Source organism: Perognathus longimembris, chromosome 17 (genome assembly GCF_023159225.1).
Source record: "Perognathus longimembris pacificus isolate PPM17 chromosome 17, ASM2315922v1, whole genome shotgun sequence".
NCBI classification, from domain to species: domain Eukaryota; kingdom Metazoa; phylum Chordata; class Mammalia; order Rodentia; family Heteromyidae; genus Perognathus; species Perognathus longimembris.
The window spans coordinates 47,754,477-47,777,984 of NC_063177.1; the positions used below are offsets into that span (position 1 = coordinate 47,754,477).

The 23,508-nt window shown below is 39.1% G+C and overlaps 1 protein-coding gene across 7 annotated transcripts in view; it reads right to left on the reverse strand.

Annotated features, from left to right (window-relative positions):
- LOC125365235 (ABC-type organic anion transporter ABCA8-like) overlaps positions 1-23,508 on the reverse strand; it is a 54,515-nt gene that overhangs the window by 12,707 nt on the left and 18,300 nt on the right. For all 7 annotated transcript variants that reach the window (XM_048365186.1, XM_048365183.1, XM_048365184.1 and 4 more), the window contains 14 exons: positions 22,975-23,085; positions 22,180-22,355; positions 21,311-21,430; positions 20,921-21,059; positions 20,323-20,413; positions 19,077-19,216; positions 17,162-17,281; positions 13,558-13,756; positions 11,383-11,549; positions 9,824-9,957; positions 8,956-9,093; positions 6,383-6,490; positions 1,460-1,633; positions 1,155-1,268 (listed from right to left, as the gene is read on the reverse strand). In XM_048365186.1, coding sequence (XP_048221143.1) covers positions 1,155-1,268; positions 1,460-1,633; positions 6,383-6,490; positions 8,956-9,093; positions 9,824-9,957; positions 11,383-11,549; positions 13,558-13,756; positions 17,162-17,281; positions 19,077-19,216; positions 20,323-20,413; positions 20,921-21,059; positions 21,311-21,430; positions 22,180-22,355; positions 22,975-23,085 — 1,931 coding nt within the window. The remainder of the gene's footprint in view (positions 1-1,154; positions 1,269-1,459; positions 1,634-6,382; positions 6,491-8,955; positions 9,094-9,823; positions 9,958-11,382; positions 11,550-13,557; positions 13,757-17,161; positions 17,282-19,076; positions 19,217-20,322; positions 20,414-20,920; positions 21,060-21,310; positions 21,431-22,179; positions 22,356-22,974; positions 23,086-23,508) is intronic.

Sequence of the window (23,508 nt, forward strand, 5' to 3'; positions counted from 1 at the left end):
TCAAACTTTCTAATGGAAAAGACGTTTATCTTTCTTTTCCTTTTTCCTGCCAGTCCTGGGCCTGGGTATTGTCCCTAAGCTTCTTTGCTCAAGGCTAGTGGTTTGCCATAGCTCCACTTCTGGGTGTTTTGGTTTTATTTTGTTTCTGGCACTTCATTGGAGATAAGTGTCTCAGGGATTTTCCTGCCAGGATTTTCTTTCCTGAGATCTTCAGATCTCAGCCTTCCAAGTAGCTAGGATTACAGGCCTGAGCTACCAATGCCGGCTGTTAATCTTTAACACTCTGTTTCAACTACTGACTGTTTAGTATCTGTTTATTTTTCTGTATTATGCTGTTTTAACCAATGACTGTTTTATTATCTGTTCATTCTTTGATAACCCTTTGGGAGTGAAACTAATACCTTTCCTCCTATAATCAGTTTTCATTTGCGATGCATTGTAGAAGCCAATGAATTATTATTCAATCAATAATGTACCTTTTGAGATCCTGAAGTCATAAGAAATTAGGATATTCTTTTTTTTTTTTTTTTTTTTTTGGCCAGTCCTGGGCCTTGGACTCAGGGCCTGAGCACTGTCCCTGGCTTCTTCCCGCTCAAGGCTAGCACTCTGCCACTTGAGCCACAGCGCCGCTTCTGGCCGTTTTCTGTATATGTGGTGCTGGGGAATCGAACCTAGGGCCTCGTGTATCCGAGGCAGGCACTCTTGCCACTAGGCTATATCCCCAGCCCCTAGGATATTCTTAAATTACACAATATTCCCTCCCTAATTTAAACAGAAGAGTGGCTTTTGGAGCTGATCTTCAGTGGAGCAATTTTTAGTTTTAATCATGTTAATATCCAAATTGGTAATTATACAAGTTTATGGAAGTCTTTGCCTTTGTTTCTTGTTGGCAAGCAAGAAGGCATAGATTGCTTCTTTCCAGCTCAATTGTTCTACAAACAACTTGGCTACTATTAAAGAACAACAAGGAAGAAAACAAGATGAGGAAAAGTTAGAAAAAGTTACAGATTTTGAAAAGAATCCATACACGAGGAGAATGTAAAAACATTTTAGACTTCAATATATTTATCAGTCTACAAGGGCAAGTGTAAAGGATTTTCTCAGAACTGTACACTAAATATGTAACAATAAATGTCCACAAGACATATACTTACGACAAAGAAGCAAAATGACCAAATGCCACTATTTTTTCTTCCCTTGCGGAAAATGAATGAAATCACGTATGTGAAGAAGATGAGAGACAGGGCGTAACCAATGGCACACGGGATCTGAAATCAATAGGAGTGCCAAGCTTAGTTAGGGGCAAAGGCAATCCAGGACAGCACTCAGATTCCAGAAGTCCTGCAGGGAAGGAATTCATAGCTATTCAGTGTAACACAACGCACCATTCATGAACACAGTGGGAATCCTCACACTGTCTAACAAACCCCTGCAGCGGTCCATGGCAGTTGCCACTTACGTGAATAATACGATTTACAACTGTGAAGAGAGTCTCCTGGAAGCTTAAAGCGAAGTCCATTAAATACATAAAGATGAAGATGAAGCAGTACAGAGGGACATCCACACACGCCTGCCCGAACCAGTAAGCGGAAGGGAAGAGGCCTGAGATCCGAAGCTGGGACCAAGCCTTGCTCTGTTTGGGACACAACAAAGACACATGATTAGTTTTAAGCCAGCGACTATTCAAACAAAACCTTCATTTGTGCTGATTCTGGACTATAGCTACAATGATTATCCTGATGAAGCATATGAATTATTTATGGACATGAATATCAATGTTCGGATGGGTGCTGGAGGCTCACTCCTATAAATCTAGTTATTCAGGAGGCTGACTCCTGGAGGAACAAGATTCAAAGTCAGTGCAGGCTGAAGGAGGAAGATGGGAAAGAAGGCCTCAGAATAATCAAAGGCCAAATACTACAGAGGACTTAATGACCTACAAGGTAGTGGGCATGGGTGGGAGTGTTTTATTGTGTATAAGATCCTCAGTTTCTCTAACAGTGATTCCTCTCCATCTCTGTCTTTCCCTCTCTCTCTAAATAGTGTTATATATCTATATCTATATATATCTGCATAATATATAAGCAAATTTAAAACATCACATATAGGATATAGATCATATATGACATTTATAATTATACCATATATTGTAATATATTTATTATGAATACTATATATTTGTGCATATAATTTTACCTTATACACAGTGATCATAAATATTATAATAGGTGCAGTAATATATTAATATCATAGAATACATTCTATACATCATGAACATTAATAGTATATAGTCAATATATCATTTTTTTAAATTATAATTTTGTGTATGTATATTAGAACTATACATTGTGAGGGTGGGGATGGGAGGGAGGGACTGGGGAAGGATGAGGGAACAGAAGACACTGTTGGCAAGGCAATGTACTCATTATACGACTCATGTAATTGTAATCCCTCTATACATCACCTCTCTAATAACAATAAGGTAAATTAATTTAAAAATGTCTCCCATGTTTCAATCTTTTCTTCCCTTACACTCTTTTTTTGTATGCTAGTAACTGGAATGCTATATTATTATGAGTGCCATCACAGCCAATGGAGGAAGGAGCTCAGGGTTTTTATGGGAGAAGTTTTAAAGTCTGGGTTGTATTAATTCCAGAATGACTGAGGGGAATCTCACCCCAGTCAATGGCATTCCTGCATGTCATAGGCTCAAAGGGGGTATTAAATGGGACTGTTCTCTTTCTTGGACAACAGAATTAAGTTGGAGAGGGGAGGTGAAGCAGAGAAGTAGAAGTGAGTCAAGAGAGATGCTTATATAAAGTCTTGTGGATCTAAAATAATGAAATCACCAGGATGGAGCACTAAAGGATAGCCTACTGATATCCGTAAGTACAGCTAATGAGAGGTGACCAGGATTGATGAATCTCCCTAGGGTTGCTACTCAACATTTGGCACAACTATAAAATCAGAATCTTCATGTTTGCAAGATGCTTGGGTAAACTAGTGACCCAGCAACAATCCATGTGGATCAAAGACAGAGTGCAAAATAAGATGTATACATATTCCATTTGGCATTGGGATTGTCTTCCTACCCTTTTAAACATGTACATTTCCAAAATGCTTTTTTTTCTTTCATTTCAGAAATCTCTCTCTAACTTGAACAAATAATGTTGAGCGAGACAAGCCTAGAACACAGAAAACAAAGGGGCATGATCTCCCTGATATATGACCGTTAAGAAAGGGAGACGGAGAGACAGTAGAGACCAGGTCTGTGAAAACAAAAACTGCTTGTCAAATGGTATTTCCCACAGGATTGGGGCAGCGACCCAACAGTATGTAACTAAAACCAAACAACTACTCAACATATAAAGGTCAAAAATTGACCTCTCAGTGGAATACAATAGCTCAAAAGCTATGTATGTACGTTCATATAAGACTACTGTCGGGGCTGAGGACATGGCCTAGTGGCAAGAGTGCTTGCCTCATGTACATGAGGCCCTGGGTTTGATTCCCCAGCACCACATATACATAAAATGGCCAGAAGTGGCGCTGTGGCTCAAGTGGCAGAGTGCTAGCCTTGAGCAAGAAGAAGCCAGGGACAGTTCTCAGGCCCTGAGTCCAAGCCCCAGGACTGGCAAAAAAAAAGACTACTGTCGACATATTGTCTAATATCGACATAACATTTAAAGCCCTAGGGGAATTTTCTTGGGCTTGGCCACATGGCTATTGTATATGTTCTTGATACATTGTATATTGTATATATGTCTACCTGACCTAGAGAAGGGAAAGAAAAACAGGGCGTAAGATATCACAAGAAATGTACACACTGCCCTACTATGTAACTGTACCCTTTTTGCACAACACCTTGTCAAAAAAATTTGTGTTCAGTTAATAAATAAATTAAATTAAAAAAAAAGAAATCTCTCTTTAGCTAACTTCTTTGAGGTAGTTTTCAAATAAAAAAGTAGCCATGTCAACCACATGGCTGTGAGAGGCTTGCTGCATTTCCGGCCTTCCTTCAAATTTCCTATGCCCCTTTTTCCTCAGGAACTTTTTATTGAGAAGTATAAGGAACCACAAACCTGCCTTCTATTATGGTGGATTACTTTTACTTTTCTTTTTTTTTTTTTTTTTGGCCAGTCCTGGGCCTTGGACTCAGGGCCTGAGCACTGTCCCTGGCTTCCTTTTTGCTCAAGGCTAGCACTCTGCCACTTGAGCCACAGCGCCACTTCTGGCCGTTTTCTGTATATGTGGTGCTGGGGAATCGAACCCAGGGCCTCATGTATACGAGGCAAGCTCTCTTGCCACTAGGCCATATCCCCAGCCCCTACTTTTACTTTTCTAAGAATTTAGTGTAAACAATATCTTTCAATGTTTTTCCCCACAGGTAGAAGTTGGTTTATCAATGCAAAGCTTGATGCTATTTGAAGTAGTTGGCTACTATGAATAAAGGTTTTCATATTTGAGTCAACATGGAGAAATATTTTTTCTTGGGTAGATACGTATGTGGAAGAATAGCTGGGTCATAACAGTTTCTTAGCTGACAACAACTTGTTTTGCAGTCATCCCACAATTTACACGATCACCAGCAGTACAGGAGAGCTCGAGCTTGCCTACATCTCCCAAACACTTGGTATTGCCAATAATTTTAGTCATAATCATATCACGTGGGCTCATCCCATTGGAGTTGTTTGCCCGATTACATATAGGAGTATTTTCCCATCTGTTCATCTCCACGGGGGAACTATCTGTTCAAACATTTCATCAGTTTAAAAAATAGGTTATTTCCCTTCGCATCATCTTATGTGTTCATATGTACATAGCTATTGAGCTATTGTGATCTTCTGCTAGGACTATCCTAAATGTGTACTAATTATTACCAATGAGGGAACCATGGATCTATGTTCCTTTGGGTCTAGCTCATTTCACTTGGTATGTTTTTTTTCCAAGTCTTTCCATTTCCATATGAATGGGGCAATGTCTTTCTTTCTGATGGAAGCATAGAATTCCATTGTGTATATGTAGCCCATTTTCTTGATCCACTCATCTACTGTGGGGCATCTGGGTTGGTTCCATATTTTAGTGATGGTAAATTGTGCTGCAGTGGACATAGTTGTGCTGGTAGCTTTAGTGTGGTCTTGCTTGTAATCTTTTGGGTAAATGCCCAATGGAGTGGTTTATCATTGTTGTTATTTTCAATGGACTATGTGAAATTATGCCTTTAACCCTGATGTCACTGTAACTCATTTTTGGTACCATGGATATTGTATATATGTTTATCTGAATTAGGAAAGGGAAGGGGAACATCAAAATGGAGAGACAAAGGGTAAAAGGTGTACCAATGCAACAGCAATACTTAAAGGACAAAATGCTGTAAACCAACTGTACAACTCCAGGGGTGGGGGGAGGTGGGAGAACAATGAGGGAGGAGGTAACAAGTTGGATAAGAAATGTACTCACTGCCTTACATATAAAACTGTAACCCCTCTGTACATCACTTTGACAATAAGTAAATAAATAAATACATAAACACTAAATAAATAGGTTATATGTCACTGAAGCATGAGTTCTATAAATATCCTCGATAGAGATCTGCCTTGTGAATATTTTTCTCCCAACCTATGGATTGCCTTTTAATTTTCTTATTGTTGTCTTACAAAGAAAAGATTTTAAACTTGATGAAGCACAGTTATCTTTTTCTTTTTGCTATGCACGTACTATGCTGTATCATGAAACATATGTCTACTTTAAGGTCTATGACTAACTTTGAATTAATTTTGTGTATAGTGTTTGTTTGGTGTGAAGAACATTCTCTTCTCATACTAATTATCAAGTTGTGCCAGTTCAATTTGCTGAAAAAATCTGGCCTTACTTCTACTTGAATTCCTTGACTGTTTCATTTTATTCATATATACATATACATATTATATATAACACATATATTACATATATGACACTGTCAATTTCTATAATTTCATTCTGAGCCTTGAATTCAGAAGCATATTTTTCTAACTTTATTTCTCTTTTCATAGTCGTCTTGTTTATTCTGAATCTATTCTAGGTTCTCTGCTTACTTGGATAACTCATTATTCACTACTATCTATTTCTGCATATACTTACATTCCAGTTTATGAATAAAACCTTCCTATTATTTTTTTCTTTTTTTATTGTCAAAGTGAAGTACAGAGGGGTTACAGTTTCATACATTAGGCAGTGAGGACATTTCTCATCCAACTAGTTACCTATTATTTTTATATCTTAGAATTTATATTTGAGTGGCTGCCCAATTCAAAATAAAGACATAAATATCTTGCTGAAGAATACATTATCTTTGGCTTCTAATGGTCCCCAAGTAACTGAAGTTTCAGTGGCTCATTATTACCTTATAATCATTGATGCTGCTCATGGCGATGTAAGGAGGGCAACTAGATGCCAAAATCAGCCAGAAGATGGTAGGTCCCATGTATTCAAATGGATTCATCTGTATATTCTGCGAAGACAAAGGATATAACGAATGGAATGACCAAATTCTAAGTTCACTTTCTGGAGAGTATTTTTAAAGCAAATCGAAGGTATGCCTCGGGTCTTTTGCAAAGTTCCAATCCCTTCCACTTCTCCTTTCTCTGATGCATGACTTTTGACTTTATTCTCATATCTGTTGTTCAGAAAACAGATTCAACCACCAGGGATAATTTGCTAACATTGTACTTTTGGTAAATAATAACAGCAAGCTTTTTGTTGTCTTACCTCATGACTCTAAAATTAATCAAGAGTATGTAAACAATTTTGCCGTTCATTCTCTAATTGATCTTTAAGTTTTTTTCAAATGTGTTATTGGACTGAAAAATGATATCACATGTTAGGGACATCATAAAACCACATCTTTATTGCTTGAGGATTCAAAAGCAGACAAGAAGTACTTGGGCAGTGAAGTAAAAGCCTTTAGTGACACCTACCGCTCTTGGCTGTTTTGAGTGCCATTCCTGGGTCTTTAAATCAGGGTCTGGGTGCTACCAAAGCCTTTCCACTCAAAGCTGGTGTTCCACCACTTGAGCCATAGTTGTTGCACATCGGTGATTAATTGGAGATAAGAGTCTAATGAGCTTTCCTTTCTGGATGGTTCTGAACTTTCATCAATACTCAGATCTCAGACTCCTGAGCAGCTAGGATGATAGGCACGAGCCATTGGCTCCTGGTCATTCTTGTGTGTTTAAGGATAAAAGGTTCACAAAGTTTCTTGACTGTGTGTCCCATGTTATTTTAATGATTCACTCAATTGGTGTTTGCTTCAGTGCATTACTGAAAAGTTATAACCAGAGCTTGGTTTTCTTCAGCTTAGTCATCAACAAGAAACTTACTAACCAGAGAGTGGGGCAGATGACAATCTTGACAAATCCAATGACTTGGGGAAGGACAGAAGCCAGGTTTGAACCTCTAGAAAACTACTAATTTTGGAGTAAGGTGAATTTGTACAGCAAATAAAGGAGGTTGCTGCAGATATTGGTTTAAGTAAATCCATTTGGGACATAAACAAAAGGGAAACTACTGGGTGACATTAGACTTATTTTCACAAAATAGGATTTCTTTATAGGAAAGCATAAGGGAATTTCTGAATTAGTATGTCCCACCTTTAGCAAAACCATAAGTTGAAAAGACCTTCACGATCATTAAAGGTCAATTAAATGAACTATAATATACCCTCTAAAATTGATAAATACTTGAAAGGTGACTAAAACCTCTGCTTTAAATTGATAAATTATTACTATTCTTTTCAGAATCTTGCTCAGTAGCAAGTCTGTCCTAGAACTCTTAATACTCCCGCAGTCTCTTGAGAGCTGAAATTATAGGTGTACATCATGAAGCTTAGCTGAAATTATAAAATTTGTTGTAAACCTTTAATTAAAGATCTTTGCTATTTTCCCAAACAAAATAGATATGATTCAGAGGGTAACTGAACATCTTTGCTAGAAAATATGAAAAGAGGGGCTGGGAATCTGGCTTAGTAGTAGAGTGCATGCTTTGCATGCGTGAAGCCCTGGGTTCGATTCCTCAGTACCACATACACAGAAGTGGCACTGTGGCTCAAGTGGTAGAGCACTAGCCTTGAGCAAAAGAAGCTCAGGGACAGTGCCCAGGTCCTGAGTTCAAGTCCCAGGACTGGCAAAAAAAAAAAAAGAAAAGAAAATATAAAAAGAATGATATTATTATTTCCATGATTATTATGATCACTGATTTCCATGGATATATGATCATTTTTCATATGCATTATTAGAAAATCCTAGAATCGAGTGGGATATCAACAATTTAATGATCCCTACCATTCCTTTATGCATTCAACAAAGAAGTTACTTAGTGCTTATAGTTGCAAGCCTATTCCTGGAGGAAATATATTTATTTAATGTGTTAAAAAAAAACACATACTCCCTACATATGTAAGAGGGAGAAATAAAATTTAAACAAATAAAGGGATTATTAGTGATTGTGTTAGTTCTCTGATTTTCAGACTTAAAAGGCTGTGTAATTATACTTTCCTGGGCCTTTGCTTAGAAATAAGATTTTTTTTAATCCCGTGTTTGGAAAAGATGTATTTGCAGGTCTAGGATAGGCCAAAAGAATCAATATTTTTGACCAGTATCTGTAGTAATTGTCATTTATACGCTTTATAACTCTAGCTTAACCTTTGTCCGTCCCTCTAGAGGCCTTCCCTCTGTTTGTTCAGGACTTTGTGCTAGTTGCAGGATTGCTTTACTTTCCCCTTGGAAAATATTTTATCGGATCCATTTTGTGGCTAAAAAAAAAAAAAATTCCAAAGCTCTGAAAAGTATATTGATTTTCCAAAGTCTCAGAGCTTGCATGGATCCGAATGCAAATTACACAACGGCTTACTCAGGAAGAGAACGATCTCATCACTTGAAAGGCTGCTGTGGGTGGACAGTCCATAAGACTTGTACTTACCCCTAAGAATGTGCTCCTGTCGGTCTGAATACGTGCTGAGGGAGCAAACATGCCAAGCAGCCCGTTACTCACAATATCCATAAGAACTGGGAAGCAATTCAATCTCTTGGTATTGCATGCTAAGGAAAATCTGTAATCCTAAAACATAACATGTAAATTTGGTCATGACAGAATACCTTCATTTTTTCCCCTCAAGAACATAAAATTCAATATTTTAAGAGATTGCCTTTATATGTATGTATATATACACACACATACATATTTATATATTTACATATTTATTTGATGCTGATGGTGGAAATCTCAAGCAGATTTGGTCAAAGGACTCTACATGGCATGAGCCACACCCCCAGTCTAATCCCAAGATCATGTTTTAAAAGTCTTTTGTCAATAATTAAAAAAAATGTAAATACTATGTAAAAGGAAAAAAAATGTAAGAAAATCAAGAACAGGGACCAATAAAATAAACCATGCAGATAGTAAAACAATATAGTTTGATTCACTTAATGCCTTGCTGAAGGCTAGAATCAGGTTTGGGGTGTTCAAGAACGTGGTAGGCTTAACAGAATATAAGTATGCTGTTAAATCCTTGAGAGAAAATAGGAATCTTTGGGAATTAACTATACACCCGGATATGTATACTTGAATACAGTGAGCATTTTCCTAGTACAGCTTGTGTTATATAGACAATGCCGGGCATGGAAATAATCACTTATACCAATGAATATGGTTCTCTAAGTAAAAAAAAAAAAAGGGGGGGGGGAAGAGCATATGATCTTCTCAGTTTTGCTCCTTAAATGGGAGAGTTGCGAATATGGGCTTTCCAGTCCCGGGAGGAGGGGTGCTGGCCCGAGAGCAGGGTGGGTACCTTTTCGTCGCCTGACACTATGATAGCACCATTGTAGGATGGATCGTCCAGGCCATTTCCGGTTCCGGCTCTGTCCACCTCCATGGCGATGTTCTGCTGCTCCACAGAATGGAGGAAGTCATCGATGCTTGCCCCTGCGGTGCAGTGTGACCTGTTAGCTGTTTTAGTGCTCAAAAATTATTGGTGTCAAATGACTGTGATCTGAAGTGTCAGGATATTTTCCCACATGACAACCTGCTTGCTGTGGTGAATCAAGAATCCATTCCTGTCTCAAGGAGTTAACTCCGTAGTATATTCATTTGCTTAGGATCACTCCATGAAGGAGAATCATTCAAAGATGGTACAGACAATTAGAATGTAACCAAATGGTTGAACGAAATAAACAATGAAGGATGTGAAAGTGGGATTTAGTAAAGACATAGAAATCTTTTTTTTTTTTTAAGGAGTCAAACTAAAATCCTGGAAATGAAATGACCCTGATAGCACCAAATAAAAAACCCAGTCAGGGCTGGGAATATGGCCGACTGGAAAGAGTGCTTGCCTCCTATACATGAAGCCCTGGGTTCGATTCCCCAGCACCACATATATAGAAAAGGCCAGAAGTAACGTTGTGGCTCAAGTGGCAGAGTGCTAGCCTTGAGCAAAAAGAAGCCAGGGACAGTGTTTAGGCTCTGAGTTCAAGTTCCAAGACTGGCAAAAAAAAAACAACAACCACAAAACAAACAAATAAATAAGAAAAAACCCAACCTAATAAAAAACCTAGCTAATGGAATCAAAACAATTTAAAGACAGGTTATCTGGTTGAAAAGAAAACAGAGGAATTTGGTTAGTCAAGAACATAAAAAGAGGGCTGGGAATATGGCCTAGTGGCAAGAGTGCTTGCCTCATATACATGAGGACCTGGGTTGGATTCCTCAGCACCACATATACAGAAAATGGCCAGAAGTGGTGCTGTGGCTCAAGTGGCAGAGTGCTAGCCTTGAGCAAAAAGAAGCCAGGGACAGTCTCAGGCCCTGAGTTCACAGCCTAGGACTGGCCAATAAATAAATAAATAAATAAATAAATAAATAAATAAATAAATAAATGAACATAAAAAGAAAGCCCTACAACATTAAGAACATATATAAAAGGAAAGTATAAGCCCTATTACACACCACCTGAAAAGATAAAATCTCTAAATCATGGGCATGGAAGAAAGAGAAGATGATATAAAGTAAAGGCATTGAGAACCTTTTCAATAAAATAATAGCAGAAAATACCCTCCCAGCTTGAGAAAGGGAGAGTCATTCACGTGGAGGGGCTTGACAATACGGAACAGGCCAGGGAGGAGAAGACTCATCCTTGGAGACATTAGAGTGAAAACACTACACATACAGAACAGCAAAGGAAGGTGGAAAGCTTCCAAGGAGAAGAGGCAAATTACACAAAAAGGCAAGTCTATGGGAGGAACAGTGGGGTTTTGATAACCTATCAACCTATAGACTACTATGCAAGCATTTAAGAAAACAATGTTACTACACCATAGTAGTACTACAATGAACTTTGAGACACACTATTACCTGTTTTGTTGATGATCAGTAAGTGAGTGAGAGGTGCCTGTGGTGGTTGTCCCGGAGCATGGAAGTACAAATGAGGAGAAAGTTCCCAACTGTAACTGTTTTCATATATTTTTACCAAGATATATTCCAAAAGAAGAGGGCAAAATCCAGCTGCCAGAATCAGTAGTCTGCAGAGAAGAAATTTGCCAATGTAAATAAAGGATCATTTCCTAACACTCCCCCCCCCCCCCCACGGCAATGACTGGGGATTGAACTCTGTTCCTGGTCTTGACTTGAGCACTTTTGCGTGTGTTTTGTTTTTGAGATTGCATCTAATTTCCTCGGAGCCATGAAGCAGCTTTCATCTTTTAGAAAGGTTCTGAGATGATTAGAATGTCATGAGATGAAGAAATTGAAGGAAAAAAATGTAATTCTGTTTCTAAGTTTTTGTTGTTGTTGTGGTTGTTTTAGTGTTTTGTCCTCTCCTACTCTTAAATTGTTGGAGCTAAGGTGTGAATTTACCCTTTGGTTATTTCCCTTGCTCTTGGCCATTGGGTCACCTATATACTATTTGGTGGGATGTGTACCCTTTAACTCATGTCTAGTTTCTATATAGATCTTGCGTTTCCATTGCCTTTCTGCTGTTTACTTCATTACACTTTAGTTCTATTTTCTTCCTGCTACTCTTCTTCTTATATACTGTTTCTTTTAGTGACTCCATGATTTCTTTACTCTCCAGGTTCAAAAACTGAATTATTTCAGTTTTTATTCTCCTGTTTTTATGATATCAAATAGATGAAAAATTTCTAATGCTGTCACAGTTTGTGTTTTCCTTTGACACCTCTCTCCATTCCTAATTTATGATTACATCTGGTCTGAAACCTTGCAAAATAGCATCGTTCCATTCTCTGCTCTCTCCAGACTTCGTTATGGGATACTTCCTAGTTTAATATTACAGATGTTTTTTCTTAAATCATGCTAATACCCCCCCCTCAAAATTTTGTTTAGGAAATATTTGTTGAGATTCAATGATATGCTTGGTCACCCAGTTCTTAATTGCTGGGTTGGCAGGCAAGGCACCCTGGGGGCCAAGTGGTCAAGGGAGGAGATCTGAGTCTTGGAGGCAGGGATGGTGCCTTCCGGGCATGTAGTAGGAATGGAGAACAAGGTACTTCCATTTTAGGAAGCTGGTGGAAAATGAGACATCGGAGGAAGGGCCAGTAGAAAAAACACACAGTGTGTAAAACGCAGCCTTGACCCTGGGAAAGAGAATTCACCTTCCATATGGGAGGACCACCTCCATATTATGGATAATTTGTATGGGAGGAAGGAGTGCAATGGGAAAACAAACTATTTCAACTTTTCATCTAGAATCACATAGGAAATATTGTAAGTTCCCTATGTCACTTTCCTAATAGATAACCATTAGCCATGGACTAAAATGGCGATTAGGATTTAGCCACAGAGATTTTGATATAGGTTTTTTTTTCTTAGTTTTGTTTTCCTCTTGTTTGTACACCTTAGTTACTTCTGATGCTTTGGCTAACAACATAAAAGTTGTGGAAGTAGTTACAACTGTGATATAACAATTGTTTCCATAACATGGAGTTCATTTCACTTAGCATCATCTTATGTGATCATAAGGGTATAGCTATTGGGCCTTGTGATGCTCTGGTACGACTTGCCTAAACCTGTACTAATTATTCCCAATAAGGGAGACCATAGAGTCCATGTTTCTTTGGGTCTGGCTCACTTCACTTAGTATAATTTTTTCCAAGTCCTTCCATTTCCTTACAAATGGGACAATGTCATCTGTAGCTTCTATTATTGATGATGTTCTTGTATACCTTCCTATGGTTGTACCTACACTATCTCTGTAATCTTATCTGAGTAAATTGGAAACCGTGTATACTGGTATTGGAAGTAGGAAATTGAAAGGGAATACCAAATTTGAGAGACACTGGGTAAAAACAGACCAACAACTACAAAAGCAATACTTGCAAAACTGTTTGATGTAAGTGAACTGAAACACCTCGGGGGGGGGGGGAAGGGGGAGGAGGGAGGGGGTATGAGGGACAAGGTAACAAATAGTACAAGAAATGTATCCAATGCCTAACTATGAAACTGTAACCTCTCTGTACATCAGTTTGATAATAAAAATTTGAAAAAAAAAAGTTGTGGATCTCTGATACTCACAAGGAAAGAAGAGCTTTTTTCTCATGCTTCAACTTCAGCAAGCGAACTTTGGCAATGGCACAGATCTGATTTGCCCAGAGAGCCACACCACTTGTTAACCTTTTCATGTCCCTCAGGGAAGAGAGAATGTGTTCCATCTCTACAAGCCTTTCTGTGTCCCCAGCTCTTTCCACTTGTACTTCTCCAAAAACGTCAGTATCTTCAAAACACAAAAGAAGCTATTTATAAAATCTCACTTGAGCTTCCTGCAGTAGTTTGTCCTGGTATGGTGAGGACAGCTAGAACCTTCTGTATTCAAGGAGGCATTTTATGGCATGATGGCTTCTGCTTTGATCTGGAAAGATAAGTAAAACACTAATTTCTGGGACACAAAGAAGAGTAGAAAGGAGATTTTGTATTTCTTTGTGTACAGACAAGACATGAAAGAAGCGAGATAAATATGTGGTGTCATCACAACTTGGAAATTTAGTAAAGAAAGCAAGTTCTTTTTTTTTTTTTTTCCAGATAGAGTTTTGTGCTACTTTTGCCAAGGGCTGGCTTTGCACCATAATTCTCCTACCTCTGCCTCCCAAGTAGCTTGGATTTCAGGCATGTGCTACCATTCCTGACCCCATATTAAGGACTTTTATCCTATTAGATGAGGGAATAGGAAGAGTATTTTCATAAAAGGAAGAGCCCTTAGTAGGGGACAAAAATTCCTGCTGCTGAGCTCAATCTTAGGGCAACAAGGCAGATGGAAGATGGAGAAGGCGCACAAAGGCATGGACAAAGGGAAAGCAGCCTGGATTAAAGAAACTCTCGTAGTCACAGGATCACATGTTGGCGGTTATGATTGACTGTAACCCTGCAGGGTTCAAGTGATAAAATGGAGTTACATTGCTTACAAATTTCTTCCCATAGGGCTGCTTTTCACTAAGTGTTTGGAAACAGCAAACAAAAGGGCAGGAAGGAAAACCTGGGAGTCACATGGGACATGGAGCCTTGCATAGGGCATCATTCAAAGTGTGTGTCTTCCTTTGAGTAACCTCTCCACCCACCAAGGGCCAGTCATTGGAGAAGAAAGCTGGAAGATGCACACTGAGGTCAAATGGACCCTGGCTAGGTTTAAAGCATGTTATTGCCAGGGAGCAAAGTAGTAGCATAGAGAGAGCTATCATCTAAGTTAAAGCATGATCTGAGTGGAAAGTTAGCTTTAATTAGTTGATTAATTGCATAAGAGTGGGGACAGACTGCAAACCAGAAGGACTTCCCCTTGAGGACTTCCTCCACTTGAGGAATTTAGTAACCACTTCTCTACATCGTGGAGAAATCTCTAGAATTTTGCTAATGTGACAATTCAAAGTCATGCTGAAGAAGAGATCTGTTTTTGCCTTTGATTCGTTTAAAGCTGGGATTGAACAGAACCAGATGTAAATGGCAAAACGACAAGTCTAGAGGTTAACTGTCTCCCAAAGCCCAGACAACCATCAAATACAAATTCGATTGATGTATCTGTCTGGGTTGTCAGCAGCCTTAGGGAGGAAGAGTCAAAATAGTTTTTATACGTTGTTTTCCACAGCAATGTCCGTGGGTAAAAACGGGAAAATGTAGCCCGTACAGACACGGAAAAGACCACCAGAATCCATCACTCGGGAGCTTCACGCACATGGTCCTCACGCTGGAATGAACCAAGACAGGCTTAAAAAGATCTATGATGAAACTATGCGATACAGTCTCCCGCGCAGCACAGAACGCATTAGTGAACTGATAGGAAACTTCAACAGAGAAACCATTAAAGGAACAAATGGAAATATCATTAGAAATGAAACTCATTCGCTGGGGTTGAAAGCAGAAGGGGAACAGAAGGGGAGAAGATATCTACCATCTTGGAAGCAAATAAGCAGCCCCCACCCCTGGTGGTACTGAGATTTTGTGCTTGTTAAGTTGGCACGCTACTACTGAGCCACGTCTCCAGCCTTGTTTCTCAGTGTTTAGTTTTAGGGTAGGGCCTCATTTCCTCTCTTGGGGGTAAACACAAATGTGAGCTCTCCCTACGTTTAGGCTTTTCTTTGGTCCTTGCTAGCATCACAGGTGCATATCATCGCATTCAGGTTTCTTCCATGGAGACAGAGTCTTGTGGACTTTTCCATTTTGTGCTGGGCTAGAGCCATGATCCTCCCAATTACAACATGCTGGAGACGATGGGTGTGTACTGCCACACTTAGCCATGTGCTGAAAGGGTAAATCTCATGCACAAGGCAAGAACCTCCCAGAGCCAGCTTTGTTGTCCATTTTTTTTTAACACAAAGAAAGATCAAGAATGAAAAGTCGAGGGCTGGGAATATGGCTTAGTGGCAAGAGTGCTCGCCTCATATACATGAAGCCCCGGGTTCGATTCCTCAGCACCACATATATAGAAAAGGCCAGAAGTTGCGCTGTGGCTCAAGTGGTAGAGTGCTAGCCTTGAGCAAGAAGAAGCCAGGGACCGTGCTCAGGCCCTGAGTCCAAGTCCCAGGACTGGGAAAACAAAACAAAACAAGAATGAAGAGTCGAATCTGAAAACCTGGCATCTGTCAGTCAATATCAAATGTCTAATCGACTTGGTCTTTATTATTAGTTGCAAGGACTTGTAACAAGAACAAGGGAAATGAACATTCTAAGAGAAAGATAGGACATTACCAAACAATGGCAGTTCTAGAAAAGGGAGAGAGAGAGAGAGAGAGAGAGAGAGAGAGAGAGAGAGAGAGAGAGAGAGAGAGAGAAGGATCAGGAAGCATACACAAAGAAACAATAGCCAAAAATCTAAAAATTGATTAAAAAATACTGATCTACACAGGCAGAAAGCCCAATACACTCCATGTGGGATAAATGTAAAGATATTCCTCCCTAAAGACACCATATTCAAACTATGAATAGCAAAGAACAACATCTTTGTAATAACAATAAACATTTTTTTAAAAAAAAAGCAAAATGAAACAAAAAGCAAAGGACAAGAGAACATTAAAAGTAGAGCGAACTTTTCACACACAGAAAACTTGGTAAGAGAACAGCTGACCAGGAAGCTAACCATACAGATGGCAAAGTTAATTGTTTCCCTCACTCAATTCAGGTACTCAGATCTGGCTCCTGGCATTAATGACAACCTAAATGAAAACATATTAGCTTGGAAAACCTGGCGTTACTATAAAGAAGCTTGACCGAGAGAAATAACCACATCTTGTAGCTTTTTTAAAAGACATTTTATCATTTATGTTCATGTATGGTTGCAAATATTGGAATATCCTACATACTACAAGGAGAAAGAAGGCTAAAAGGTCTAAAGAAAGAGCCACATGTTACAAAGTAACATAGATGCACTATTTCTCATTCTATATAAAATCATCCTTTTTATGAGTGGTTTATGAAGGAGACTTCAACTAAAGGTTTTGTCTGAAATTGCTCAGGAAGGCGTTGTGGTATGATGGGAACAGCGTTCCTTCCATGAAGGAAAATGAGCTGTTTTTAATGACAAGCAATATCTCTGTACCAGCCTGTCCAAGAACCACCTTAATCAAGAGACAAGATACTAATTGCACTTGAGGTGTTATGAATGATTTTGCACAGTAATTGTGTGCATTTTATTTACCCAGTTCGTCAACTGTGGATTTTCCTTCTAGCTTCAGGAACACCTCATTCAGAGTTGACATGGACACACCGTAATTCTCAATTCCCAGGCCAGGACAGTTGTCAAGATCCTTGTACAGTTCTGGAGAATACACACATAGCAATAAATCAAAACAGCAAAGGTCATGAAGGAGGTTAAGGTGTCTTCAACCTAAAAGTACAAGTATATGAAATATTACTAGACATATGTCAAAGACATTTTAAAATATAACATTTCATAAGTAACCTCATTTTTCAAATTTTATATATTATTTTCTGTTTTTCATTATGTGCATGGCCTAAATCCTCTTCCCTCCCTCCCTCCCTCCCTCCCTCCCTCCCTCCCTCCCTCCCTCCCTCCCTCCCTCCTTTCTCTCTTTCTTGCGTGTTTTTTTTCTTTCTTCTTTCTATGTTTTTCATTGATTGCGGGGCTTGAACTCAGGGCCTGGTGGCTCATACTTATCATCCTAGCTCTTTAGGAGGCCAAGATCTGAGGATCATGGTTCCAAGTCAGCCTAGGCACAAAGGTCTGTGAGGATCTTATTTCTAATTAGCCTCAAAAGGCCAGAAGTGGAGCTGTAGTTCAAGTGGTAGAACCTAACCTTGAACATGAATGCTCAGAGACCATGTCCACGCCCAGGCTTCAAGCCACAAAACAAACAAGAAAAAGTTCTCTTTCTGATAAAAGATGAAAAATAAATACAAGATTGAAGACTGAATGGAGAAGGAAGGATTGATACGGGATTTTCTTAGAATAGTAGAAAATTATGATGCCAATTATTCTTTTTGAGTCACAAAAAATATTTCACACTAGTCATTATTCACAAGGCTATGAATAATGTTCCTGCCTGTCTGGATTTGGAGGAAGATGGTTAATTAAATGACGCCTAGCCGGGTGCCAGTGGCTCATGCCTGTGATTCTAGCTACACAGGAGCTGAGATCTATGGATCATAGTTCAAAGCCAGCCCAGGCAGGAAAGTCCATGAGACTCTTATCTCCAAAGAATTACAGGAAAAGTGAAAAGTGGCGCTGTAGCTCAAGTGATAGAGTACTCGCCTTGAGCAAAAGGAGCTTAGGGACAGCATCTAGGTCCAGAGTTAAGGCCCAGAACCAGCAAAAAATAAATTAAATAAATAGATAAACAAATATATTTGAATTTTTGACAATCTGGGATTTCAATCTGCTGTCTACTTGATTAAGAGTCCCATCTGGAGCATTGTAACAACCGAGACAGAAAAGATTTATGATTTAAACAACTAATAGAAATCCCATGATCTTCATTTTACCTAAGTGTTTATCTTTCTTTTTACTTAAAGAAATTTCTTCTAAATTGTAACTACTCTTAAAATGTATCACTTAGGGTTTTATTGACATTTTGCTTAATACTTCTAAGGGCATGTGTGTAATGTTACCATAAAATGTGTACTTATGTGACTATATGGGGTAATTTAACCATACAGATGGCAAAGTTAATTGTTTCCCTCATTCATCTCAGGTCCTCAGAACTGGCTCCTGACATTAATGACAACCTAAATGAAAACATATTAGCTTGGAAAACCTGGCGTTACTATAAAGAAGCTTGACCAAGAGAAATAACTACATCTTGTGGCTTTTTTAAAAAAGGCATTTTACCATTTATGTTCATGTATGGTTGCAAATATTGGAATATTCTATATACTATAAGGAGAAAGAAGGTCTAAAGAAAGAGCCACAAGTTACAAAGTAACATAGATGCAATGTTTCTCTTTCTATGTAACATCATCATCCTTTTTTATGAGTACTTTGATCATGTTTCAATATCTGAACACATTCTAACCCCAGTATATACTGGTTGTCAAGATATCTTCATAATGAATAATATTGACATAGCTAGCTTCATTACATTCATGTGTATTACCTGGAAACCTATAGGTGGTTTCTAAGGGTAACGTGTAGACCAGTTTCCCTTCACTTTCTGCTGATAACTTGGCATCAGGGATGTGCTGTTTAATAAGAGACGTAATGTTTTCCCGAGCACATATTTCCTTCAACTGCAAACTAATATATATATATATATATATATATATATATATATATATATATATATATATGGAGAGAGAGAGAGAGAGAGAAAAGAGAGGCATGTTATTTGACATAGTCAGTGATATAATGAAAATAATAACTCATTGTATGTGTGTGTGTGTAAGAAAATAAATTGAAAGCGAGTTGCAAGAAAGAGGTCATGCAGGCATGAAGTAAGGTGACAAAAAGTGCATCAAACAAGCGTGATGGGAGAAAGCACAGACTTAGCAATCAGAAGTGCCAGTCAGTTTACTCAGGGCTTGGTACATGGAGGTAGATAGCTATACACTAGAAGAAATGCCAAGGATGGTTACACAAAATGGACAGAGATATATCAGGAGTTTATAATTTCATTTGTAGAGGGAAAGTAACAAGAATCCCTTTTTCAGAAAATAGATTTAACTGACATATATCTGTAACCCCTCTTTACATCACCTTTATGATAATAAAACATTTAAAAATAGTTTTAAGTAACATAATGTGATACCATCACCTCACTCAATCACCCAGAAAATAACATCTCAAATAGGCTATGATGCAAAATAATGATACAAACAAAATGAAGGTGGAAAGGAGACAAGTGGGAAAGAGAAGGAGGGGCTTGAGGAATATAGGCAAGCAGTTTATGTAAGAAATTATAACATGGGATTTGAACCCACATCAAAAAGAAAAAAAGGGAATTAGAACACCCTGGGAAAGATAGGACGAGGGTTGTGCAATGTGTCTTTCGAAAAAGATTTCCTTTACAAACATCTTCCTTACCCAACAATGCACGATGGTGAATTTTCCATCCTATTTATCTAAACTTTCATTGTTATATATTTCGTTGTTTATTAAATATATCATATATTCATTGAGAATATGACATATTCTCAAACACTAAAATCTGCTAATCAATATCAACCATGTATGTATACATTCCAATACATCCCCTGACAGATATGCATACACCCATGTTCAAGTCTCCGTGTATAAGGGAAGGTTTTCTTGAGTGTTGGACTGTTTGCTTCAAGCATCATGCCTTAGTCTAGCCCAGGGTTCATATGCTCCAGTGGTAGATAGACTCTAGGTAGTGGTCCTACCTTAAGTGATATCCAATCCCCCACTTCTTCTTCAAAAACAAAGAAGATCCCGCACACTTCAGCTTCCCTTTCGAGAGGAATACTTTCCTATCTGAAAAAGGAGAAGCCAAGAAGAAAGGTTGCTACAAAATAGTGCCTGCTCATGAGAATAGCACAAGTTACCATCTCTGTGGTATAACTCTCAGTCAGGTGCTTTGTCATTCTGAAAACAAGGTTGAATAAAGGTTCTGAGCTGACATCTTAGTAGATCAAATATTAAAAGCATTGTGAGTTTCTAAAAACTTGGAGAGAGCAAGGGAAGAGATGACATTGTCCACAAAAGAAATGTAGTCTTTACCTGACCTATGTAATTGTAACTCCTCTGTATAGTAACAAGAATTTTTATAAGGGCATTTCCTGGCAGAGCCTATTTCTCTGTGGTCAAAGCTACAAAATGTGCAGCTGGAGGTAAAAATGCCGTGGGCCCAGTTCACAGCATTGCCAGTCATTCGGATCATGAGATTCATTGAGCTGACCAGATTTCAAGCGACAGCTGTGAGAGTACCAATCCACGACTCTCAGACCTCTCATCATGACATTCAAGGGACCTGACAATTACCAGCCAGGAGGTCAGCCTCGTCCATGAACTGGGTACTGAAGAGGATCACTCGATTCGCTTTCCGTTCCTTCAGCAGATTCCAGACTCGGTGCCTTGAGAAGGGATCCAGCCCTGCAGTGGGTTCATCCAACAGGAAAATCTAGAGATAGAATGGTGGACATACCCACAGTGTCTTCCCCTAAGGCCACTTCTTCCAGAAAGCAGTGCAGAAATGTTATTATTTACAGCTGCTAAGACACTGTGGTTAGAATTGTACTCTTACATGCCATGCTCCATGGTACCTATTTTATGACCCCTGCCCATGGGGATGTGCATATAAAAAGTTCGGATGAGGAATGAAAGTTTCATTTTCTAAAATTCAAATTTGCCTGTAAATGTTGTCAGAATTACCTGTGGGTCTCCTAATATGGCAATCCCGAAGGTCAGCTTTCTCTTCTGCCCTCCACTCAAATTCTGAGCAAGGACATCCTTGATATTTTGCATTTCCAATTCCAGCAATACTCTGTGTACCTAAACAAACAAACAACATGGATGCCACACATCAAGATGCCTCACTTTTTTATTTTTAAGTTATGAGTCCAAGGGTGTGAGGTGTGAGAGGTGGAATCCAATTGCCTAGTTTGAATAACACTCATGTTCACCTGTGTAATCTAGCCCAAGTGACTTGTCTTCAACCTCAGTCTCCACATACATAAAACAAGGAGAATAGAGCTGGGCTCCAGTGACTCACCCTGTAATCCTAGCTACTCAGAGGCTGAGATCTGAGGATTGCAGTTTGAAGCCAGGCCAGGCAGGAAAAGTCTCTGAGACTCTTATCTCCAATTAGCCACCAAAAAGCCAGAGGAGGAGCCGTGGCTCAAGTGGTAGAGCACTAACCTCGAGCCAAAAAAGCTCAGAGACAGCAGCCAGGCCCTGAGTTCAAGCCCCAGAATCAGCACAAAAACAAATAAAGCAAACAAGCAAAAAACCAAACCAAACTAAAACAAAACAGGGGAATATCAGCACTGATCTCATTAGACTGTTGTGAGGAAAAAGTGAATTTTAAAATTGAGGATATGGAAAGTGAATTTATAAAATTGAGGATATGACTGTCACAGATATGCCAATATTAGCTATCATTTAAATTAGCTTCTCCTGCTCAACATTTATATGATGATTTACATGCAGATCATTTAATGAAAAAGAAATTTAACTCTAATAGGGATAGGCCTGAGAACTCTCATTCGAGCCACTGTATTAGTTCTAACCAATCTACTTACCTCTTTATCTACTTCTTGTGGCTGAATCCCTCTAATTTTAGCAAAGAGCCTGAGGTTCTCTCGCACAGTAAGGAAGTCAAACTGCACATTGCACTGGGGGCACACCCCGGCCATCTTGATGATGCTGTCCAGCTCAGCTGCATCTGAGAGTTCCTTGTTATAGATGGTGACGGAACCTGTCATGCAGGTCACATGTACATGTCAGCCCCGTGAGCAAATGCAGCATGTGTAAATCAAAATCACCACTAGTTCTAGTTTAGATGGTTGATTTTTTATCTCTAAGGTTTAGGCAATGGCCACTTCTCTTGCAAGGCATGCTGAGAAAGCTGCCCTGTTTGCTTTCCTACTGCAAATGTCATCTCTTGATGAACCAACCCCTGGCAGGTAGAGAGAGGACACTGTGACTTGTCCTCTCTCGACTGGGCTCATGGAGACCACCGGGAGAAGAATCCCAGGCGAGCCTCCAGTGAAACAAAAGTCCATGTAGGAGCAGAGGCTCAGGTCTCCACGCTGAGAGGCTCAGATCTATGGGTGGGGCTGTCTGGGCTCCCTGAGTCTCAGTCACTTTCATCTAGAACAGAAAAAACTACCAACCCTCAGATTCACAGGGGGAAAAATGAAATGTTTACATTCCACCTATGCCAAATAATGTTACAAACTATTACAGGATAATACTATAAACTTCCTTTTTTTTGCCATAGCATGTGTGTTTCTGCTTAATAATAAGAGGGATTTTATATCGGCAGCCAATTTATTTTCCTCTCTGACTTTGGAAAAAAGAAAAAGAGCTTTTACCTTTTGTGGGAACAGACAGCCCACTGAGCACATTGAGCAATGTTGACTTCCCAGCTCCACTGTGACCAAGGATGGCAGTGATCTGCCCTTTGTATATGTCCAGTGTCAGGTCTGGGAGGAGGAAAGGAAAGAGGACAAAAGACAAAGAAGATGGGAGAAAGGAAGGAAGTGATACCACAACTTCTGTTTCAGAGCCAAAGTAATTGTTATTCTCTTGAATACGTGTGTGCCTTCATTTTGTATATTTTGGGTTGTTACTGCCAAAACAAAAATAACTCTTTTTTTAAAAAAATATCCTTTCTAGACAATTTTAATGACTTTTTTTCCCTTTGGTAGTAATGGGGATTGAACTGAGGTCCTCACCATTGCCAGGCAGGAGCTCTACTATGTGAGCCACTCTTCTAAGCCTCTTTCTGTGCTGGTTATTTTCAAAGTAAGGTCCTGCTGCCTGGGCTACCACGGACTTCTATCCCCCTACTTGTGTTCCCCCTAATCACTGCAGATAAGAGGCGCATGCCAGTGCCCCCAGCCAGT